This window comes from Canis lupus, chromosome 3, assembly GCF_048164855.1.
Source record: "Canis lupus baileyi chromosome 3, mCanLup2.hap1, whole genome shotgun sequence".
NCBI lineage: Eukaryota > Metazoa > Chordata > Mammalia > Carnivora > Canidae > Canis > Canis lupus.
The window spans coordinates 58,067,019-58,090,806 of record NC_132840.1 but is presented as its reverse complement, the minus strand read 5'-3'; the positions used below and the strand labels follow the sequence as shown (position 1 = coordinate 58,090,806).

General features: G+C 59.0%; 1 protein-coding gene across 3 annotated transcripts in view; it reads right to left on the bottom strand.

Moving 5' to 3' along the window:
* Nucleotides 1-15,425: 15,425 nt before the first annotated feature.
* The window catches only part of WSCD1 (WSC domain containing 1), a 30,464-nt gene continuing 22,101 nt past the window's right edge, over nt 15,426-23,788 (bottom strand). For all 3 annotated transcript variants that reach the window (XM_072821634.1, XM_072821633.1, XM_072821635.1), the window contains exons 6-9: nt 21,302-21,461; nt 20,718-20,882; nt 19,920-20,120; nt 15,426-18,905 (exon numbers count right to left, since the gene is read on the bottom strand). In XM_072821634.1, coding sequence (XP_072677735.1) covers nt 18,553-18,905; nt 19,920-20,120; nt 20,718-20,882; nt 21,302-21,461 — 879 coding nt within the window. In that variant the 3' untranslated portion in view covers nt 15,426-18,552. The remainder of the gene's footprint in view (nt 18,906-19,919; nt 20,121-20,717; nt 20,883-21,301; nt 21,462-23,788) is intronic.

Genomic DNA, 23,788 nt, shown 5'->3' with positions numbered 1-23,788 from the left:
ACGGCAAACATTGGCCATATGGTAATGGTCCCGTAAAACATGCCCTGTTGGGTCTTAATGTCTGTTTAATGACACCTGCTATGAGGGCTCCCATAATGGAACTCATGATGGCAGATGGGGGGCTCTCAGGCAGGGTGGAGCACTCCCTGACGGCAGGCGGCCCCTCCGGGTGGTGCTGAGCCACCAGGCTTACCCCCAGGACTGGCTCACATAAGCTGCCCAGGCCCCCCTTGTCCTGCTGGGTCCCCGGGGGGGCAGGGAGCAGAGGTGACTCCTGGGGGACACCAGGGCATCAGACCTGGTTTCTGTTTCCTTTATCATTATGATGTGTGCTCAGAATGAACACCGGGCACTATGTTGCCCATTCGGGGCAGGCAGGACAGCGGAGGCTGCAGGGGTGAGAGACGGCGGGTGGGAGGGGAGTGGGAGATGGCCCTGACTGCCCCCTTGCCTCTGCTGCGCCTTCCACTCTGGCCTCAACCTTCACCCCGGGTGGGGAGCAGAGGCGGTTTGGGAAGGTGGGTAGAGATGTTGCCTGCCATCCACAGCAGGCCTCAGTCCGTCTCCTAAGTCCTCGTGTGCTTACCGCCCCGCTCGCTGCAAACTGGGCCAATGAGGAAGTGCTTGTGGGCAGCATTTCCCAAGGTAGGTGGCATTTCCCAAAGTGGGCGGCACCCACAGCTTGCACCTGCTTGCTCTTCTGCGATGCGCCCTTGTCAGGATGTGGAGTCTTGTGGCCGACACGATGTAGCTGGATATGGCCCTGCAGGACTTGAACCACCAGCCGTGTGAGGGAGCCCTCATGAACAGAAGGACCACTCTCGACCTCCAGGCACAGGGGTGGTGCGTTGCACAGACGCAAATGGAAATTTCCAGGATGAGCAGAATGCCGCCCCTGCGCTGGACCGATTGGCCGTGCAACCAGAGATGGGCATGAAGGTCTGCCCCATGCGGGCGCTTTCCCACAGCAGCACACGTGGGAGTCTGCCTGACGGCCAGGGAGGAAGGACGCTGGCTGAGGAGGGGATGGCATGTGGAGCAAGGTGTCTCGTGGACGCAGGGACACAGAGCTCCACACGCCTTCTGTAGGGGCGCTCAGCACCACCGGTGGAGCACAGCATCTTCCTAAGATACGATTAATTCCTCCCATCAGCAGGGAAGTTAACACATTTTTATATTGACGCCAACAAGAATATATCACAGTAAAAAAGCAAACATTATGTGATTTTTATTTTTAAAGGATTGAATTGGAAAAATCCAGATACATCTGTGTCTTCCTTGATGAAGGAGGGCTTTGCTGAAATGTCCGTGGAGGGCAGCTACGGTCCTCGGGCCTTGTGGGCGGGAGCTTCGAGGGGCTCTCGGAGCTGAGGGGTCACTCCTGGAAGGTTGTTGTTGGGGGGGCATGCTGCGAGCAGACCCACCGTGGGACAGTCTGTCTGGACCCCAATGCAGGATGTGGTTTGGCCAAGACTGAAGCCCAGAGGCTTGCCTGGCACCGGCTGAAAGGGCCAGTGTGGAGGCTCCACGGGATGGGAGGGCGGCATGGTGGGGTGGGGAGGTCCCAGTGGGGCTGAAGTAAGCAAGGGCTGGCTGGAAGCAGGTGGAGCAGGGCTCAGACTGCTGCCCCGGGAACGCATCCAAGGTCCAAGGTCCCTGCAGTTCTGTGTTTTCATCTCCTCGATGGGTGGATATTCCATGTGAGTGTTTCTGGTGCGAAGGCCAACAAGCAGCATCTCCTAGAAACTCTGACCTTCCACTCGGGAAGGAACACCCTTGCCAGAATTTCCACCTGCTCTCACTCACAGGAACTGGGGTGCATGGGGCCAGGAGAGCCTGGAAGGCAAGCGTCCGTCAAGGTGCATGGCGGCCCCACCACAGTCAAGGTCCTCTCAGAGCAAGGAGGAGGGGTGGATATTGGGTCGGTGCCTGGCTGCGTCGGCCGCGCTGCGGGTCCGCTTGCATCGTTGCCCCAGCTGCCTTGTGATGTGATGACGGTGTGCGTAGTTTGATGGATGAGGGATGAGGGGCAGGCAAGCCAGGCCATTCCTTTTTTTGAAGATGATGTGATAGGTGGAGGAGCTGTATCTCCCGTGAGACCGTGGGCGGCCTGAGCCAGGACCACGCATGTGTCTTTTCCCCGTGTTGCTGGGTCTCCGTCACTTGGGACACAGTGCTACCTGGTGTGAGGCCCAATGGAAGGTGTCGTTGACAGCCCATTGAGGTCCTGTGCTTGTCCTCCATGTCCGAGGAAACACACCCGGAAGCCTCTGCATCCATGCCGGCCTGGGTTTGCTAGGAGGATGAGGCCGGCTGACCGCCAGGTGTACCTAACAAGGTTGGAATTGTTTCAAGGAGAGTTTTTAACAAGTTGTGACTATATGTCAACAAGTCCCATTGCTGCAGAGTTGATGTGGCCGATGCAAAGCCATCGTGATCCCCTGAATCATCCCTGTCTGTTTACAGGAGCACTCCATCCCCCATCTTCCAGAAGGACACACAGAATGCGCTTTACAGGGAAATGTATTTGATATTGACATATGGTAAGACTGTCTTGCATTCTGTGTCCTCACTGGCTTGAGGGCTATGTGACAAAGAAGAAGCCAGACTTGTCATTCCTATAGATTTTTATTTTTTTAAAACAACCACAGGTAATTTCTCTCAAGCATAAACATGCGCATTTGCAGAATGATGATGTTCTCTCCACGCAGTCTGCTCTAGGACCAGAAACATGGCCGGTGCCTTGGGGTGTGATTGTTTGCTGACAGACCCATCTCTCTCACTCGAAGAAGTAGGATATGTCTTGTTCTAATGTACAGTCACCCTGCACTTGTCCCCCCCATCACCCCTGCTACAGCTGAGCACAGGGTCCCGAGTGTTTCATGCATGACCTTCTAGAAGAAAGACCGAATCACCCTGATGGGGAAGTCTTTGTCGTACACAATTGTCTGTATGACAGTCGGGGCTTACAGAGTAAGAGTAGAGGACTTGAGTGACCAGGGTTGTAGCAGGCAGCGAATGCCACAGCTGTGCCGCATAACAAAACACCCCAAAACTCACTGGCTTAAAGTAGAAAGTACTTCTCCCAACCGTGGATCTGCAGGTTGATGACACTACGGCTCATCTAGGTGAATCTAATTCAGGCCACAGGTCAGCTGGGCGTGGCTGACTGCAGAGTAGACTCGGGTCTTATGTTTCTCCCAGGGCCACGTCTGAAGTGACAGCCTCTAGCTGGTGTGTAATCTCCTTGGGGGTCCCAGGAATACGAACGAGAGCAGCAAATTGAGCTGCACAAGGACTTTGCAAGCCTCTGGCTGCATCATATCTACTAACATCTCATGGGCCCAGACAGGGCACATGGCCCACCCAGAAGTCAGGGCCAGGGAGGGCCGTGGGCCGTGGGGAGGGTGAGTGAGTGAAACCTATGACCAAGCAGTGAAGAGTGGGAAGCAAGGGTTCAGTCTGTCCTGGAGGAAGCCGGCGGGTAGGGTGGGCGGAGCAGATAAGCAGAGGGAAGAAAGCGAGCTTGGGAGCAGGTAGGGTGTGAGTAGAGAGAGAAGGGAGAGAATCTGCATATCTCCCAGGTCACCCTGGACGTCTCCCAGGTCGTCTCAGTCCCGTGAAAGGTGGGAATCATGCAGCACACGCAGAGTGTGCCCAGGGGACATGGCCCCCTGGCTCCAAGATCCTCTGCGGGGAGGTGACTGCAGCGTGCACCTCGTCTGTAGAAGAGCCGTGGTTTCTAGTCTCCCCGCAGTTAGTGGGTCTCTTGGAGCCTCTGGCCCTCACCAGCCTGCTCAGTCCTCCCCTGCTGACCCCTGGCCTCTGCCCCTGGGGCCCCACTTTGCTGACAAGCCTCTCCCCGGTTCACCAACGACTTCCTCCACGCCAAACCCAGTGGGCGCCCGCCAGACTCCCCCATTAGTGTATGGTACCGGCAGCCACTCCTTCTGGAGAGTTCCCTTCCCCACGATTCTCATTTGCATGTCCCTCCTGCCTCCTGGAACATTTCTTCTCAGTGCCTTTTCCTGGCGCATTCAAATGCTGCAGGAGGAGAATGTTGGCGGCAGGGATAGAGAGAAGCAGTTGGCAGTAAGTGGTCCAGACTCTTTTGCCTTAGAAGTGACTGGAGCCTCCTGCTAACAGCGTCTGCCGTGACGTGGGATTGGGTGGTTGGCGAGCTTGTCGGAGACCTGCCGTGTGTGGGCAGTGACCCGCGCCCGCCTCTAGCCCTCTCCACTGCCTTCTGGGCTCCTGGGGGCAGGCCTGCAGCTCGGGCACCTGGTCCTCCCATGGAGCCCATGCAGGGTCCGGCAGGTGGCAGGTATGCAGAGGGGAGGTTCACAGCCCTCACCCACAAGTTCCAAGGCCTGTGTCTCCCACTCCACCGACCTTCAACCTGCCTTTCTGCTCCCCGCTCCCCCCACTAGCCTGAGCGAGCTGCCTGTGTGTCTGAGCCCCTGCCTTCCCTCTGCCTGCCCCTTCATCATGCACCGTTCAGCTGGAATGCCCCTTCCTCCGGGCAGCCCTCGCTGATTCCCTTGTAGGAAGCATCTAGCAGTCCTTGCTCTGTGCCTCTCTTCTGGAGTGTTTATTACTGTGCTGCTTGCACTACCACTTACCCACCTCCCCCTGACTGTGGGTTCCTTGCTGTGGGGGAATTAAAGCTTTGCTTTCCCCCCGCAATTAGCCAATGATTCAAGTGGAGTAGGTCCTCAATATATAGTCAACTAATCATCAAATTAGGGTAAGAGTGGCAGTCTGGGAAGAAACCTGGTATGTTCTTAAGAGCTCCCATCTCAAGCTCATGGCTTTGGAAGAGAAGGGGGTGCGATCAGGTTTTATTGAATCTGTCTGCTCTTTGCAGAGTTGTCTTGTGGTCTCTCTCATTGGGCCAATTACATTTATGAAGATGAATTATGATAGGCGAGCACCCGCTTGCATGGAGTGCTGTGTGCTAACTATGTAATTAGCGGCCAGCATCTAGGAAGGGAGTTGGTTGGATATTTCCATCAGAAAAGAAACACATTATGATCCATAAAAAACAATGAGCAATGATAATTTCATTTTTATTGGTCATTTTAAAACATTAACTGATAATTTCCCCCACTCTTAATAGGCACATGCTTGCCTCTTTCAAAATACATCCATAAACTTGTGGCAAAACAAAAACAAAAACACAAAAACAACTAACCAGTCATGTGATTGTTCAGCTTCCTCCCATGGTGAAGCCCAAAGGAAAGACTTCCAAAGGCAAAAGTGTGGGGTTCATGGAGGGCACTGGCCCCGGCGTATGGGTCACCCGGTTCAGCAGGACTCATGGTGAGAATGAACACTGACCACTGTGCGACAGGATGGGCCCTTATAACCGGTATCCTGTCCTTTCCATAGATAACCAAGAAGAGGCTTGAGGTCCTGTCCGGGGACCTGGACCTCAGGGTAGGGCCAAAGGTAGACACACATGAGCAATAAGTGGTAAGTGTATGAGTGAATGACCCTGGGCAGATGGAGGGATGGATAGACGGACAGATGGATGGACGGATTCAGTTGAACCGGGTGGGCCTTCCCACATCCTGCTGAGACCATGCATCTGTCTGCCCCTGGTCCCATCTCAGGTCACACCAACCAGGGGCTGCTGGGAAGGTGGCCCTCCCAGTTCAGGAAGGAATACACATGCAGGTGTTTCCAACACCACCTTCGGGAAGTATTTCAGTCATCCCAGGCGGAAATCAGATCCTCCGTGTGAAATTCATTCTCCTTCTCTTTGTACTCCTCTTGGCCAATCAACCCCATTCTCTGGCCCCTCCCTGACCTCTGGCCCCTACGTCCACCCTCCCATTGCGTGGTATGTGCAAGGCCAGACACCAGCACAGATGGGAACAAAGACTGGACTCTGGAGGGAGGGGCCCATGCACCAGCCTCGGGATGTACTTCTCTCCAAAGACATGATCCACCCTTTTGCTTGTGCTGTGAAGCCGGGCAGCCTATGAGTGTATGCGTGTGTATGAGTGTGATTGTGTATGCAGGTGATCATGTATGTATCTGTATGCAAGTGCATGTGAACATGTGTGCACATGTGTATGTATGTGTGTGCACGAAAGCCTTGAGCATGTGTGTGAGCAAGGATGAGAGCATGTGTATACATGTGACCATGAGTGTGATATGTGAGTGTCTGAAAATGTGTGTGTGTGTGCATGGGAACATGTGGGCATTGTAACCACACATGTTAGCATGTGTATACATGCAACCATGAGTGTGCAGGTATGTGTGTGCATGTGTGTATGAGTGTATAAGCATGAATATGTATGTGAGCATACTTATATGTGACCATGGGTGTGCATGTATGTGTGGGTATGTGTGAGTGTACATGTGCTCATGTGTGCATATGAATGAGCATGTGTATACACGTGTGTGAGCATGTGTACAAGTATATGTGAACACATGTGTGTGCATGATGTGTGCATTTGCACATGAGCTTGGATGCACTGTGTGTGCACATACATGTGACTAAACATCTATGTGTTCCCGCGTCTCCAGATGTGCCCTGTGTGGAGGGAGCGGGACAAGAGGTGGGACGCGCTGCAGGGCCTGCCGGTCCACCTGAGCGTGGGCAGGGCTGGGTGACGGCCAGCAGGCGGGTGGGCCACCGCAGTCTGTGTTTGCTCCCAGCCACGCCCTGAGTACATGGTGTCTCCGTGAGCTGCGCGTGTCTGCTATGAGCTCTGCAGCGCCCTGGGCTTCTCTGGGCCTGAGTCACAGGCTGTGCCTCTCACGTTCCCATCGTGGCCTCTGCTCTGCCAGTGCCTGTGGCTCCCCATGAGCACTGGGTCACTGCCCGCTCTGCCGGGGCAGTTCTCCATCTGCCCCTTCTCCATTTCCTGCATCCTGCTTGGCTTTCTTTGGCTCTTGAGCACTTCCTGCTGGCACTGCTCTCTGACACAGCTTTTCCTGGAGGCTCCTGTGGGGCCGAGAACACATCAGAGCTCCCCATCCCACGGGCCTAGGTGCTCCCCCATTTCTGTCCTCCCGGGACCATCGTGGTCCTGGACCCAGAAGGATGGGACATCCTTGTCATCCTTGTCAGTATCCTGGAGTCACGTATGCTGGCGTGGCTCCTGCCATTAAGTGTGTTGGGGATTTTCCCGAGTGGGAAGAAATGAGGGGCCTCATTGCGTGGATTCTAGGTCATCCTTTATTCCTTTAATCAGTGAGTGGATTGTTTTTCTGTATTTGTGTGATTTTTCTCTCTCGTTGCTCATTTGCTCATTAATGTGTTTGAATATTCATTCCACAAACGTTTAAGGAGTACCTCATGAAGCCAGTGGGTCAGAGCTGTTGGCCCAGGAGTAGGTTCCAATCCCAATGCCACCACCCACCCAGCCTCTCAGAAGCCCACTTGCTCATCTGTTAGATGGGCCTCGGAGGCGGCTCCAAGGAACCCTGAGCAATCGCATCTTAAAGCCCTGTAGCTCTCAGCTGCCCTTAGGGCATTAGAATCCTCATCATTAAACCAAGCGTCAGGCACCTGCACCGCAGAGGCTCCCGGTCCAGCAAAGGCAGGTACAGGGGGCCCGCGGTGGTAAGCAGCACCTGATGTGGACGGAGGACACGCTTACCGGTTCTGCCTGGGAGAGCAGAGGAGGCTGAGCGGGGAGGCGGCTGCTTCTAGGCTGGCCGTCTAAGATGGTGAAAATGTTAAGAGTCAGCGAGGGGCAGGAAGGGCGTCCCAGGAGGGTGGAAGAGCATGCATGGCCAACCGTCTAGAGTGGCCGAGCAGATTGAGGATGGCGGCCGTGAAGAGGACAGTTGTGTGGCCAGATTACAGATAGCCTTAGAGAGCCTCGAATGCCAAGCCAAGTGGGGCACCTGGGTGTCATTCTATTGGCTGTGGTGAGTGATTCCAGCGTCTTGAATAAGGGAGCAGTGGGATCCAATCTGTGCCAAGGGTACAAGTTGCCATTATAAAAATAAATACGTTTACCCGAGACTAAGAAAGTTGGCAGGAATAAGCGGCCAGGTTTTCAATGCTCTGCCTGTGTGTTTGCTTCCTGCCACAGGAAAAGGGGCCAGGAGGGGTGATGTCACGGGAGCTTGGGAGGCCTCATGTTCAGAGCAGGCAGCCAAGTCAGGCTTCGCAGGGACGGCGAGGCGGGGAGGTGGGGCAGGTGGCATTTGGCCCCGTGGGAGGCTTCCTCTGTCCTCACAGCTCCAGTGGCTCCTAGAGACCCCGAGGACTCACAGGGGAAGCAGAGGGAAGGAGGAAGCCACAGGCCCTGTGACATGGGGACAAACTGCCTGCTTCCCCAAGGTGCGGCATCCCTGTGAGTGGGGGAACACACTGGTTGGTCCAGTGAGGAGTTGGTGGGACCGTATGACTGTTTGGGGTGCACCGCGGGGCATGCAGCAGGTGCTCACCAAGGGGAGCTGGGGGGCGGGGGGCTTCGGAGCCCAAAGAGGCTGGGCACACCTGCCCCTGCCTCCTGCCACCCCTGCCCCTGCAGCCCTTCTCACCAGTGGGCTCTGCCCCAGGCTGGCCGCACAGGGTGTGGGAAGCACGACTCCCGCCCTGGAGGGTTCACGCGGCTTCCACCGCTCCTCCCCCAAGAGGGTAACACATGCATCCTACATTGTTTCTTCCAGGACCTTTGAAATTTTCTCTGTAAGTGGTAAAACACATCAATGAATCTCTCCATGAATATTTATTGAAATGGTGGTTTTAATACAAAGCCGTTTTAGTGAAACTCCCAGGAAATGCATTTTGTGCAGCCATTGATCTTAAAATATTTACTATGAATATGCTCATCTTGGAAATATTACACACTGCTTTTTATTATTTGTTCTGGATGAAATTGCAGGGACTTGGCCCACACGGATTTTACAAGCTGAGCAATGCTGGCAAGATGATCTTCTGGATGGCGTTCGGCTTTCTTTCCTCCTGGCCCTGGATGTCTTGGTTTCTGCCGCTGCTCCTGACATCTCGGGGGTTCACGGGCGGCTGGGGAAGGGGGCTAAAGGCACAGCTCTAACAGGTGGGCTCTGCGAGCAGACACCTGGAGAAGCAGGGACACTCGAGCAAGACGGTGCTTGGGGGTCACCTTGCCGGACGCCTCGACTCACCCACGAAGGTGCCTCTCAGATCGGGGCCACTGGATCAGGAAACTTGAGAAGATTAAGAAGTCCCGAGGTCCACGAAGATGCGGGGAAAGTGGTGTTTTGTATGTCCTGGTGAGGATGTGAATTACTACAGGCTTTTTGGAGATGAGGCCACCGGTGTCCATCAAGATTAGAACACCAGCTACCCTTGAGCCCGCGTTTACCTTTGGGGGTCCATCCCACAGACATAGAAGCGCTCGTATACAGATGTGTGTGCAGAGCAGTGCTTGTTCCAACAGGCCAGTGTGGCCCCAGCTAGAATGGGCCTGTGGACCCAGCCACGGGGAATCACGAGTACAGTGCCCCCTGCCTTGTGGACCAGCCACCTGAGTACCTCTGACGGCCCACCTACCTCTAGCATGCACCTCTGAACTGTGGATTTCTGTGCACATGGATGAATATTGTAAGCTTAGGGTAAACAAACAGAAAACAGATTTGAAATAGATGAGATAAAGCACTGAGTATTTTTCCCTGTGCCAGTGGGGTGGATGTGCCCCGCATTGGAGATCCTTGCTGGGGCATGTCATGCCACTTTCCTGAAGTGCATCATCTAGCGGAGAATAAAAAGGCAGGAAAGTGTGTGCATCGTAGGATCATGTTATTGCAAAAACACACAGCGGCCTTCAAATTCTCCTGTGTCTGTCTGTAGACTGTGGATACAGCTTTATGGCTGCAGATATGCAGGTATGGATGCACACTCACGCCTTCGTGTGCCTACACGGGTGCACAGCCCTTTGTGGATAGGTAGTATCAGTCCCCATTCCCGGAGCCCTGGCGGAGGCTGGACGCGAAAGTGGGAAAGGGAGAGGGACTGGAGAAATAAGATAATGAACAGATAAATACAAACCGAGAAAATATGCAGGATGTGATGCCAAATAGGCGAGAAAGTAAACCCCGTGTGTTGCATGAGTTCACAGAGAAGAGGACGCCAGCAGATGAAAGGCACCAGCCAATGACCAGGACACGTAGGGGTTCTGACTTGGTGCGGGGCATGATTCTGTGTTGGGTTTAGGTCATCCTGGTGATGTGAGAACTCAAAGCCACCGCATGAAGGCTTCCTCCCCGCAGGAGGCCTGCACGTCCGAGGGCCGATGACATTCAGTGACACTGCTCAGTGACCTCCCAGATCCAGACAGGCCAGAGGTATCCCAACAAGGTGCTCCTGTGGGAGGGTAGCAGAGAGGCTCCCGGAGCAGAACATGGCTGTGTACACAGCAGGCGGCTCCCCTGTGGCTCTTTTGCCATCAAGAGTCTGTACCACACGGTCACTCATGTCAGATCGGAGGGTGCGCTGGCCTCGGGTGCAGCAAACCTCCTCTGGGTGCCGTGCAGCAGAGCTCAGTCTGCGGACTGGGACGGAGGTGGAGAGGGGTCCCAGGACAAGGTCTCCAGGGGCGGCTGCTGTGATCGGAGGAGCTTGTCCACGCCCTCAGGGGTGGGGCCCAGCCTGACCCCTGACCCTAGAGTCAGGGACCATCCCACTGTCCTTGGCTACTGGGCCATTTGAGGGGAACATTGATTTCTAACCCCATCCTCCTCCGGTACACACGACAATTTGTCCCGGGAGTGAGAGGCTATCAAGGCAAGGGAGAGCACTTGGACAGTTCCCCTGAAGCTCGCACTGCCCGCTGGGCCTGTGAAGATCAACCGTGACGCCACAGCAGTTGGGCAGTAGGGCCAGCATCGAGTGACGCCATGACAAAAGCGAGGAGCCGTTGAGCTTTCTCTGTTTGAACATTTCATTAGACTCTGTCAGTCAGAGGCGACCGGCTAGCAGGAGGGTGACAGCGAAGTTCTCCCGCGTGGAGTCAAGCCCGTAATTATCTGATGGAGGTTAATGTGGCCTCAGGAGACGGGGGCCCTGGGGGTGATGGGGACAGTGGGTTGTGCTGAGAGCCGTTTCTGTGGGTGAGCCCATGGAGCGGGTCGTCTCACCCCCGGGATGTCTGGACAGTTTCCTGGCCTTGCGCGTCCCCTCCCAGGCTGAATGTGGGAAGCAGGACACAGTTGGAGGGTGGGGCCTGCAGGAAGCAAGCCCTGCACTCAAGCATTGCAGCAGGTGCCTGGCTGCCCTGGCAGAGAAGTTTGGGGGCCGAGGGTTCTGAAGGTCACAGTGTGCAGGGTGGGGGTGGGGTAGGTGGGGAGCAACCTTGGGTGGAGTGTGGTTCCCAAAGGGGCCACCTTCTGGCACCCGTGCCCCTGCGTGACCCCTCCTCTGGGTGCCAGCCGGACCTGGTGACGTGTTTCTAGTGAACGTAGGCAACAGAGTGGTGGGACTCATGGGGTTGGATCACCAAGCCTGGCCTCCAAGTCACACACACACCCTGCATCCTTCTCCCCGCCACTCTGTCAGAGCTAGCTGTGTGGGTGAGGGCCTTACAGGGAGGTCTGTCTGTGAGAGACCCATGAAAGCCCTGCCAGGGATTCCTGACACACACCAAGTCTGAGTCTGTGAATGTTTGCTTGAAGCCGTGGGTTCACGTTGTGGCTGTTTTGGGGTGACTTGCTGCATGGTGATGGGTCACTAATGGTGAAGTTTGCTGCTGGGGTGGGGGCTGCAGGGGCCTGGGGGACAGATGCCATGCATTCCCCACCATCGCCCCCTCTCCTGGGCAGTGGGGCTGGGAGAGAAGCCTGGTCCTCCCCGGCCGGGCCAGCATGTGTGCATGGTCTGGGAGCCACACAGCATCCTTCCCACTCCTCGTTACGTATCTAAACACACTTGCCCTCCGCTGCCCTCAGGAGAAAGAGGGCGTCTCCGTGTCATACCTCGGGGCCTCTGACAGAAGGAGGTTTCTGTTTAGAAGAAAAAGCATTGCTGTAGGTTTGACGTTCCGCTTCAGGTACCAAGCGGTGGAACCGGGGGCGAAGGTTGGGTGATGCCGTTAGACCATCTTCACGAACATCCACCAACCAGGTTTTGGAAGAAAACCCTGCTGCTTTGTCTCCCGTTGTGCAAACAGGAGCAGGTGGCCTCGGGTTGGAACGAGGCTCCGGAGAGCTTGGGGGCAGCAGGTGTCTGTCCCCGCTCTGCCCGCAGCACTGACCCTGACACACAGGTGCAGAAATTCAGCAGGTGTCTTTAGCCATGTCCCCCCAACTCCAAACAGGAAGCACGAGGCAACATTTTCCAGGAAGTGGCTGTTTTCCTAGAATACTAGAAAAGCCAGATGGTTTAGGATTTCCACACATCCCTACTTCCTTCCCCTGGCATTTGCTGCGCCTCCTACATACGAGTCCTGGGCCAGGAGCCGAGACTAGAAAGGTCAGTACAGGGCACAGCACCATCCCTGTCCCCACTGCCTTAAAATCCAGAGGAGTAGACGTGTAAATACAGCTTTTCAAGTGAATTGAAAAATGGTGATTATCAAATTTAGAACACAAAATACAGAAGGATACACAAAGAGTATTTTAGGAGTATTTTATGTCTTTCCATGCACTGTCCATTTTCGGGAAGTCCTGACAGAGACTGGCCTCTTGAGTGAAAGCCTGGCTGTTACAACGTGACTGGTCAGGCCAGTGTCTGGAGCAGGTGCAGGGGTGTGTTCGTCTGCCAGGTGGTTGGACCTCCCAGCCAGATGAGGTCATAGACAGTTCTTCTCTCAAACTTCTCAGGTTGTTTTTGTTTTCAGTGAGGAGCTTGGGATTGAGGGGGAGAGGATGCTTGCCCGAGGTCACACAGCACCTGCTGGCACGTGAGGCTCGTCGGTCACCTGATCTGATTTGCCTGTTCAGGGATCGGGTTCTCACTGCGGCTGGTGAGGCAAGCACTTGCTCAGCGTTTCCCTCCCCTGAATTATACCCACACAGTGACACGGCTGTGCTGGACAGCTGTGGACAGCAACGGGACAGACTCTGAGCGGTGGCACACAGACGGGATGGTCAGAGGCCATGAGCGCCCAGCAGGCGCCTGGCTTGTGCCTCCGAAAGGCAGGCAGGTCCCACCAGGAGTGGGTGGAACCAGGGAGCAGAAGGTGGCCTTGGGGTGATTGAGGGGTCGTTGGCTGAGGCCCCAGGACAGTCGGCCCTGCACCATCCTCCTCTCTGTAATGAGGGCAGAGCCACCCAAACCCTGATGAGGACCAGCCTCATGAAAGAGGCCATGAAGTCAACGGAGAGAGGAGCTCACACCCAAGGAAACAGAGTCAGTGGAGCACTAAGTGTGTTTAGTATCTGCGAGTAGATGTGAAGAGGCACCACCCATGAAGCCAGTGCAGACTGCGGTCAGCATCAACCAGGAGTTCGAAGAATTTAAAAGAAAACCCACATATGGAAACGGACAGGTTAAAGGGAGCTGTATGCAGTGAAGAGCAAATGATAACTTTTGAGGATCAAAGTGCAGAATGGCCCCAGCACCCGGCGTGGTGGGATGGAGACAGCATGTGTGGGAAAGGGCCGCCACAAGGGACGGATGGAGCTGAGCCCTGGAGTCCCAGTGCCAGGGAGTGAGGAATTGGAGCTGTGGGCTTGGAGGTACTGTGTCACGTGGCAGCGGAAACCAGCCAGGGGACGCTGGTGTGGTGTGATCTCAAGCCCCCGCTGGATCTACAGTGCAGGTGGGACGGGGGAGGGTGGGGCGGGGGGGTGGAGGCAGCAGGAAGGAAGGCAGCCGCTGCTCCGCTGCCATCCAGGGGTGTGCCTGCCTGTGAGGTGGGTGTGAGTCACATCAGCTGGGTGTGGGGCTTGGTCTATGGGGACAAGATCACCGAGGGACCTGATGCCAAAGTGCAGGTGACCGGGCACCTGTCTCATGGTCAGGAGGGCTGGCACGTGATGCTGAGGGTCACCTGCCTGTCCTGCTGGTGGACACACCTGGGGGGCGGGCCCCCTGCGGTCTGGGATGCTGGGACGGAGGATGAATGCCCCGGGCACGTCACAGTCCCTCTCACTGCTCCTTCTGGGCAGGTCTTCAAGTACTGGCGGCGCGCTGATAAAATGGCCCTGGGCGCTGAGCTCAGGCGCCCACCAAGTGTATCCTGGCACAGAACTAGCAGGGAGATTAATGGGGTCGCTTGCAGATGAGCTGGGTGTGCACACTTGCCCATCTGTGGCGACGCCTCCAAGAGTTATAGGGATGCAGCAGGGCGGTCAGGTGGTTTCGTGGAAGGAGCCCGCACTCCCACCCTCGCTCTGCTGGCTCATCCTGCCAGGGCAACCTCATGGGAGACCCGCCTACCCCGAGTCCCATTTCCCTTGTCTGTGAAGTAGAAGTGCTAACTCTCTCCTCCCAGGAATGGAAACAATGTGCACCCCACCGAGGCACACCCGGGGCGAGGTCTCTGTAACTCCGTGACATCCCATCACCGCGGGCCCGTCCCTGACGTCTGCACCTGAGCACACCTCAAGGGACCCAAGGCCCCTCGGGAAGGCTGCGTGTCCAACTTGCGATTGCACAAACAGCAGCAGCTGGGGCTGCTTTTATCTTTGAGGTGGAGACTCCTTGTACATGGGCAGTGATACTGTTCCTCCGGGGGGTCTGCTCACTTCCCCCCGGCAGGGGCCCAGGATCCTGCAGTGTGCACACAGTAGGGGCTCCCCGGTGGGCCGCATCTGCCTTCGGCCACAAACAGGAGTACGGGGGTGGGGGTGGGGGATCCTGGTGATTTCCTGGGACCCTGGGGCCCTGTGTCGTAGGCTGACACAGAGGAGGGTTTGAAGACGGGCCACACAGAGCACACTCTGTCCTCTGATCTGAAGAGGGAAGGACGGGGCCAGAGGAGGGGCTGCTGCTCACTGACATCAGCCCACCTGCCTCCAACGGCAGCCACGCTGCCCTCTCACGTTCCCACGCCCCTCGCAGTTGCCTGAAGCTGCGTGGCCACCTCCCACTCCCGAGGGACTGTGGCACAGACGCATCCCCACCCAGCCAAAACCACTAATTAAAGGATTCCCCCCAGCCCCACAGCACATCCCCCACAGAAGCAGGTATGGAAACCACGACAGGGCCATGCTTCCATGGTCACTCATACTGTCCAGGGGACAACAAGGATTGGTTAAAGGTTAAACGATCCAGTTGCTGGTCGGCACTGGGCACATGACAGGAGTTACTTTATGAGGACATATGGGCGACCTACTGAGTGGTGACCGACCGCGGCTGGTCCTGGCCGGCCGAGCCCAGCATCCTGCAGAGCAGCACACACCCGGCCCCGTTCCAGGAGAAGGCACCGTCCCCAGGCCCCCAGCTGGAGCCGGGCTGAGGCTCAGCCCTCACCTGTGTCAGCCACAGAGACGGTCGGAACGCGGCGCCAACAGAAGCCCGACTCAGCACAATGTGAATAATAAAGGGGATTTATTGGCTTGTGTAACAAAACCGTCCAGAGGGAGGGCGATCGCAGGCAAAGCTGGAGCGCGCATCGGTGCCACAAGGGGCGCGGCTCACTGTGCCTCCCGACGGCCCCTGCGGGAGAACCAGCTTCGCGCTGGGGGTGGCCCCTCTCCAGGCGCAGGGCTGCCTGCCTCCTGTCCCAGCAGCGGCGCACATGCACACACGCAGTCTCTACCCACAACTCCTGATGTCCTGGGGTATCCTGGGGTGCCCTCTGGCTGCCTGAGCTCACATGACCGTCCCTGAAGCGGCCAGTAGCCAGGGAAATGGAGAGAGCCACTCTTTGTCCAGGCTGGGGGTCCCCCCACCTAAACCGGGGCTGCTGGGGAAAGAAATGGGGAGAACGGGGGGGGGAACCGACTCCGTGTACCACACCCCTCATTGTGTGCCTGGGAGCTGAGACCACACGGAATGCGGCCTTGCCCAGTGGGCGGGCTGAGTTCCCCTCACTCGGACCTTGTCCGGGCCGGCCAGTTCTGTGCAAAGTAGTGATCAGTGTGGATCCTGACCCACCCGCCCCAGACCCCGGCCCCGGAGGCCTCACGCGGTGACACCCCGATGAGCTTCCAGCCGCAAGTGAGCAAACCTGCATCCTCAGAATTCTTGCAGCCACGAAGGCCACCCCCGGCACTCTCGCGTCCCCCACCCAGGCCCCCTTGGGGAACCAAGCAGCTCCGGCTCCCGTTAAGGGGGAAATGCATTCTGGTGTGCAAACATCATCACATATTCACACACTCGCGGTCTAATTTTAGCTGTAAGAGGCTTCATTACGAGACGCTCACATAATTAAGCAGCTTTCTTCCCGGGGTCTGGGAGCCTGTCTATTCTTCTGTCTCATTTGCACATCACTGGGATTATCAGAAATGTGTTTTAGTTTCCTAAAATTACATATTTTGGTTTTTCCAAATTGATCCACAACGGGAGGTGAAATCCATGGAAATCACACGTCTTAACACGTCTGTGTAACTTCCAGGTCCCGGGCACGTCCCTGCCCATCCAACACCCAGGAGCACCAGCCCCATATCAGGTGCCTGACCGTGTGGACCAACTCGGCATGACCCGGGTGCAGACTGATCCCCACTCATGCAGTTACTCATCTGCATGTCTGGCTAAGGTGCCCAGGAAGCACGAGGCGCCTGAGCAGGTGGCTCTCCACCTGGAGGGAGAGGAGGTCTCTGGGCCCCTGGCAGCAGGAAATGGACCATCTACGGGGGGGTGGGGGGGGAGTGGGCTGCTGCTATCCTGACCTCGGGGTGGGCAGGAGAGTGGGTGGCCCTCCAGCCACACCGCTGCACTTCCCGGCCTCCCTGGCATCTAGGTCTTCTCCCCAAACCATCCAGTTGGCCAGGAAGAGGACCAAAGCCAGGGGGCCATTCCCAGGAGGTGGCCAGCTTCTGGCCCTCATCCCCTGGAGACTAGGTTTGCCCAGGGCTGCAGGACCCCGTTGGTGCTGGCTGCCTTCCACGGCAGGTCTAACTCCTGGCAGGTCCCCCCTTCCTGCGACTGCAGAGAAAGAGTGCCATCGGGGCCCTTCCCAGGCTGGACTGCGGAGTCACAGCCGCACCCATAAACGTCTACGAAGACCTGGCATGTCCACCTGTGTGCCATGCACAGCCATGAGAGGGCCCAGAACTGGCTCGGCACCAGTGTGGGTTTAGCAGAGCCGGGGCGGGCATGGAGGCCTCCCTCTGGGAAGGGCAGCCTGCTGGGCTCTCCACCCCGCCCACCCTCGCTGCAGTGGCTCTTGGCTTCCCGTGGCTGGCAGGGTGCAGGGTCAGGGTGTCCCAGTGCTGGTTCTCCCAAATCTCGTGCCTCATTTTCTCCCCTGGGTGCAGCCTGGCTCAGGCCACAGGAGGCCAGACCAAGGGCCCAGCCAGAGTCACTGTCACGCCCCTCGCAGGGGTCCACACCCACCACCTCTGGCCCGGGCCCTGGTCTCCGCAGCCTCACTCTGAACCCACGGTGCCCATGAAGGAGGCCGTCTGTGCTCCAGGCTGAGTGCCAGGTGGTGTGTGCACAGTCCCCTTCTGCGTTTACAGCTCTGTCCCCACCCTCCTGCTCCCGTCCTCACTGCATGGACTCAGACACACGGCCACACCCCACCCACCTGTCCTTCATGCCTCTGTTCCCTGAGCCTCCTCACCCTTCCCTCTGCTGTGCTGCGTGATTCCTGCAGAGCCCCCAGCCCAGGTGCCAACCCCGCCCACACAGCACACAAGCTCCTCTGCCAGCAGGTCACTGCGGTTTCTGGTGAGCCCTGCCCGGTCCCTGAGGCTGTGAGCTGGGGGCCTCTCCTCTGCCCCCTGCCCCGGCTGGCACACCACAGGCAGCAGCATCCCTGAGGGGCCTTCCTCCAGGAGGGGCACAGAGACCGGGGTGTGACCAGGAGGCCCAGGGACGGCGTGGGGTGAACACCGAGGGCTTGGCCGCAGGGCAGACTCCCCCCAGGGGTGTGTCCAGGGGGACACGGCCCATGGGACCCCACAGGGAGCAGGACAGCCCCCAGGTCTCTCCATGTGCACCCTGAGCACCCCCTGAGAGGGGTTTGCAACCCCTTGCAACCCCTGAGGCCTGGGGCTCCCCTGAAGCCAGCCCCTCCTGTCCTCGCACCCTTAGACCACTTCTGGGAGTCAGGCAGGGGGCCCTGCAGGGACTGCAGATGTGGACAGGGTGGGGGTGCAGAGCTTGGCACAGGTCCTGAGGTCAGTGTTGGGGGATCCTGCTCGGTGTCCAGTGCTGCCGGCCTGTCTGCAGAGGAGGGAGAGGCGGGGCTGCTGACCGTGGTGCCTGGTGGTCACACCACATGCATTTGTCGGGTGTCGGACGTGCTGTCAGAGTTGTGGGGCCCAGCAGCACCTGCCCACGGTGCCGACGCCCACCTGGCCCTGCATTCAGGGCAAGGAGCCCGGCTAGCAAGTCCGCAGCGGGAAACAGGAGCCTGGGAGCCCGGGAACCCACGCCTGCATGTCCGAGCGTGTCCAGCCCCCTGCGTGGCCCTGTGAGCACACCGTGGCATGTGCACACACCGAGGGTCCTGCAGCGTCCAGGCGGGCACGGACAGAGCTGCCGAGCCGTCATCTGGGCACGTACTCGCCGGGAAGCCCGGCCCCGCCGTGCTCACGTAGCGCCTTGTCCACTGTCCGGATGTAGCCGTCGATCAGCGCCCTCATCTCAGGGGTGAAGGGCTCGGGGTCGTGGGGGCGCCGGCCGCGCCGCCGGAAGCTGCCCTCCTTGTTGTTCTCCACGCAGAGCAGCCGCTCCTCGCTCACAGACACGTTGAGGAAGGCCACCATCTCCCGCAGCGTGGGCAGCAGGCTGTGGCGCAGCTCCTCGTAGTGCACCACCAGCAGCCGCTTGCCGTACCGCAGCCAGTCCAGCACGTGCGACGACCACCACGCCGCGTAGCTGTTGACGAAGTCCGGCCACTCTGCGCGGGAGAGACGGTGCCTGTCAGGCCAGCCTCCCGGGCACCCGACGGACAAGGCCCTGTGACAACCCACAGGGAGCGCGAGCAGCACCCCGGGCTGGCCTGGGTCACGTGGCCACGGCCGCGGGCGCACCGTGCCAGGACAGATGTGGACCGAGACCAGCCGAACTGCTTCCCTCTGCCGTGGACCGGGAGTCCCTGAACGCTGGGCCCACGCTGGGGCCGGGGGAGCCACAGCGGCGTTAGGATGACTGGGAAACCAGATGACCCTCGCTGCCTTCACCTTTCCCCCGCCAGCTATGCCCGTCCAGCGCGGGTGACGGGGATGAGCAGGGCTGCGGCAAGGATGCACTCCGGCCCAATCGCCTGCCCTGGGTCCTCCTGGGAAGCTCAGTGAACGAGGCCCCCACCGTGTCTGGTGGCGGTATCGTCAGTGTACCCCATGACCCTGCCGAGTGGCAGGAAGCGCCATGAAGGACCAGAGGGACAGCTGCCGACGTTCACAGACACTCTATGCCGGGGGTCCTAGTGCAGCTCGATCGGCAGGCTCTCCGTGTTGGTGGGAAGGTGCAAACGTGAAGACCGGCCCCGACACAGCTGGTGTAACCGAGCCGCCAGCACACCTCATGTGCCCCAGGAGCCTTCTCGATGACCCTGAGCTCAGGGTCTCCCTGGTTTCTCAGATGAGCAAACCGAGGCTTGTGAGAGCCAAGGAGGGACTGGAGCTCAGTGTCCTGTATCCAGGAGGTCAGCAAGGGGCAGGGGCGGCAGGAGGCACCGGGAGGCAAGGGCTGGAGTCTGTGGTGACGGCCTGCCTACCCTATGGCTCCAAGTCCCCACTGACCACCTGGTATCCTGTCACTTGCCATGCAGACCCATGTTTTGACCGCACTGTGGTGCCTGGGGTGGCAGGCAGAGGCCGGGACTGCCAGTCCGACCCCAGCAGGATAGGGCACATGTGTCTGCACCAGATAAAGCTGCATGGAACTCCCCCCACCTGCCCCTGCCACCTACCTTTGCTCTTCCAGTTGCGATCGGCCGCATAGCCCAGGTGCCCGGCACACTTGCGGTTGAACTCGGCCACCAGGGACCTGTACGGGTTCCGGATCAGCAGGATGGCTGAATCGAACATCTCAATCTCCCTCCTGCCGCTCTCATGGGTCTTCACGCAGATGGTGCGCCGGCTGCGCCAGTGGTCTTTCTCACCCTTGAACCCTGCACAGGGAGGGGAGGCCCCTGAGGAAGGCGCCAGGGCCCTGCCATGGCAGCAGGCCGAGCTGAACGCACCTCCAGGAGACCCCGAGGTCAGGGCACAGAAGCCCGATGCCCCCTAGATGCGGAGATGCGTGGTCCATGGGGGCGTTTGCATGGCGATGCCACACAAGCACAGCAAATCACCTGTGAGTTAGTCGTGGCTGCAGGTGTGGCCCTGAGAGGGCACGTGCCCTGCCCCAGATCCCACAGCAGTGCAGTGGCACAACCAGGGCACGTGTGTCCCTGGGAGGCCTGTCTCCTTCCCACCTCTGGCAGTGGGGCCGGCGTGCAGTCACCAGGGGCCAGGCCATAAGCCACGGCTGCCCTGCCCTCTGCCCTTATGCCGTGGCCCCATACCGGGCCCACCCTCCATCACAGAGCCACACGTGCACCCACAGGATGCTGCTGTGCTCAGTTAGACATGACATTGGGGGTGGAGGGGGCTGCGTGTGGGGCCACCGCACACAGGGGCTCTTGGGAACCCGCGAGCTGGGAGCATGTTAGCTGTGCAGGTTCCCTGACCCTCCGGGGGACCCTCTGCTGGCAGCTGTCGCTCACCTTTGTTGTACAGGGTCCCGTCAAAGTAGTAGCTTCCGGTGTAGAAGCCTGTGGCATGCTCGATGAGGTGCCGCGCCCACGTGTTCCCGGCACCTGGGAAGCTCGACAAAGCCACAAACACCTTGGACTTGGTGGGCAGGAACCTCCGGTCAGTGCAGCGGGTGTCTGCAAGTGCACAGGCTGGCCACCGAATGCCCAGGGGACTGGCTGCCCCCAGACCCTGCTTCACACTGGGGAAGTTGAGGCAGGCCCAGGGAAGACGGGGTTTCCGCCCAGGGCAGCTCCGCTGCTGCTTGGTCTCTGTGGCCTCGGCAAGCCCTGAGCCACAGCACAGAAAGCTCCAGAACAGGGCAATGGCCGGGCCCTGCCTCTCCATTCCCCTGCCCATCCTCAAACCACCTTCTCCCCGACTCAGGAAAAGGTCAGGTGCCTCCAGGGACGGTGGTGGCCTCCCCTGCCCTCCCCTTCCCTGCCCTCCCCAGGACTGCACACAGCCACATTGGCATCCCCAAACCCCTGGAGGGCAAACCGTGGTGGACATGGGGTGGGGGCCCCACACAGTGCGTCTCCCGTCCCCAACTCACCCTGCACGGGCGTCTGGTAGACCTCGCAGTACTCAGCCAGCCTCTGTAGCTCAGGCTCCTGGCCACACAGCGAGCTGTCCACGGCATCCCGAAGGCTGAACTGAGGCGTGGGGTACGCGCAGTAGCACTCCCAGCCCCGGAGGACGGCCAGAGGGAACTCCTGGGGGGCGAGGGGTGAGAGCAGCTGGGGCGCGGGGGGCCAGGCCTCCTGGACCCAGGGCTGGGGGGACACGCAGGATCCACAGGGATGACGAGCCGGGGGGGACACGGCCTCTACCCCCAGCAGCTTCCAGAGGCTGTGGACCCCTCAGCAGTCCCCGCGTGGATGGAGCCGGGCATGGCCATCCCAGAGGAGTCCTCCTGCCAGCAGGAGTGTGGGCAGGAGCAGGTAGGGGTGTGTGTGGGGGGTCAGGATGGGATGGAGAAGCCTGGGCGGGGGCAGGACTGGGCAGCATGGGCCACGTTGGAGTCGGGGGAGCCCAACCCTCCTGCAGAGGTGGGGGTGCAGGGCCAGGTCATAGTGGGGCTGGGTGGTGAGGCGGATGTTCTGGGGGACGGGCACCAGGGAGGGACACCAGCCTCACTCGCCCCTGCCCGTCCTGCCTCCTGCAGACAGGAAGGCTGGCCACACCAGCAGAGGGGGAGGCGGGAGGCCAGAAAGCCCCTCACGGCTGAAGCCGTGCCACACAGGCCTCGTCGTCTCTCGCTCACAACAAAAGTCTCATAAATAAGTAAAAAGACAATCAATCATGTTTTTCTGAGCAAGGCCTGGCAGAGCCGGGATCTCCATGGGGACACCATGGGCTGAGTCCCCCCACGGACAGCAGGAGGGCAACACAGGGCCTGCCCCTGTGACCCCAGTGCCCTGCAGCCCCCACGAGAGCCCCTCCCTGCCTCCCTGCTCCTCCAGCACGCCTGCGGGTGGCTTTGTCCCTGCCAGGAGTTCCCAGGGTTCCCACCCCAGGGACGGGAGAGACCCTGAACTGTTCTGACACTGCACACTCCACCACAAACCCTTGCATGCCCCCACCACGCACCCCTATGCACTCACCTTCACCCTCACCATGCAACCCTGCTCACCCCCACCACGCACCCTGCTCATCCCCACCATGCACCCCTGTGCACTCCTCACCCCCACCATGCACCCCTGTGCACCCCCCATACCCCTGCACATCCCTGCACACCCCCACCACGCATGCCCATCCCTGCTCCAGCACCGAGCTCCTTCTCACATTGGAGAAGCCCTGGAACAGCTGTGGGACCTCCTGGAACCCTAGCCTCTCCATCTGTGACACAGACAAGACCTGCGGGTGGCCTGCCTAGAAGAGGCAGAGGACCTCGCTTCTCTCCAGTCTCCTCACAGCTCTCCCGCTCCCCTGGGGCCGCAGCCCTGCTCTCCATGCCTTTGCTAGGCGAGGCTCAGGACGTGGATTTTCGGAGGATGGAGGACGGGGGAGGCAGTGGCTCCGGGTGTCCATGGTCTTCATGAGCGCAGGGACCAGGGAGGAAGCAGCAGGTGTGTAACTTGTCAGACCCTGACACAAAGCCCTACAGCTCAACAGCTGCCCCATCCAAGCCTCGGTTTCCCCACCTGCAAGCTGGCGGCAGGAACTCCCTGCTGTTGGGAGGACAAGGGATGATAGCCCAATGCATCCTAGGCACCCCGCTTTTATCTCAAGACCTCCACTGTCCCCCCACATGTGTAGGGTACCCCAGGGTCTGACCCCTGAACTCTGCCCATGGGCTCCCCTCCAAGGCCCCTGCGCCTGGGATGGAGAGAGGCTGGAAGTCTCACCGCAGGACACCCAGGCATGCCTGTGGCCCCAGTGGCCCCAGCCCACACTGGCCACATGCCTGGGCACCACAGTGGGGCTGGTGTTGGGGGGGTGGCGTGTCACAGAGGCTGGAAGCCAGTCAGCAGCACCAGCAGGGCTCCGAGCTGGCACTCTGCACACACGGAATCTGTCCCGAACCCACATTTTCCCCCTCCCGCTCCCCGTGATGCTGCTGTCTTCAGAGGCAGGGCCTTTAAAGAGGTGATTCGGTGAAAATGGGCCACGGGGTGGGAGGTGTGATCCCATCTGACTAGTGTCATTATAAGGACATTAGGACATGGACAGATGGCCGTGTGAACACAGGGACACGATGGCCACCTGTGAGCCCAAGAGGCAGGCCTGAGAAGAAACCAGCCCTGCCGACACCCCACCTCAGGCTTCTGGCTTCTAGAACCCCAGGAAGGGCGAGCCCCCATCCATGGCACTTTGTTGGGGCAGCTGTGGAGAGCTCCTACACTGGGGTCCTTATGGTCCCTGGTTGTGCACCACAGGACCTTTGCACCTGCAGCTCCCTCTGCGCTCAGGCCCCTGCCTCACGTTTTCAAGCTCCCTTCCCTGACAGGCCTTCACTGGCCACCCTGTTTCACATCGACACACCCTCCCCACCCTCACCAGCCCCCTATGCCCTGGGCGAGCCCTCTGGTTATTTCCC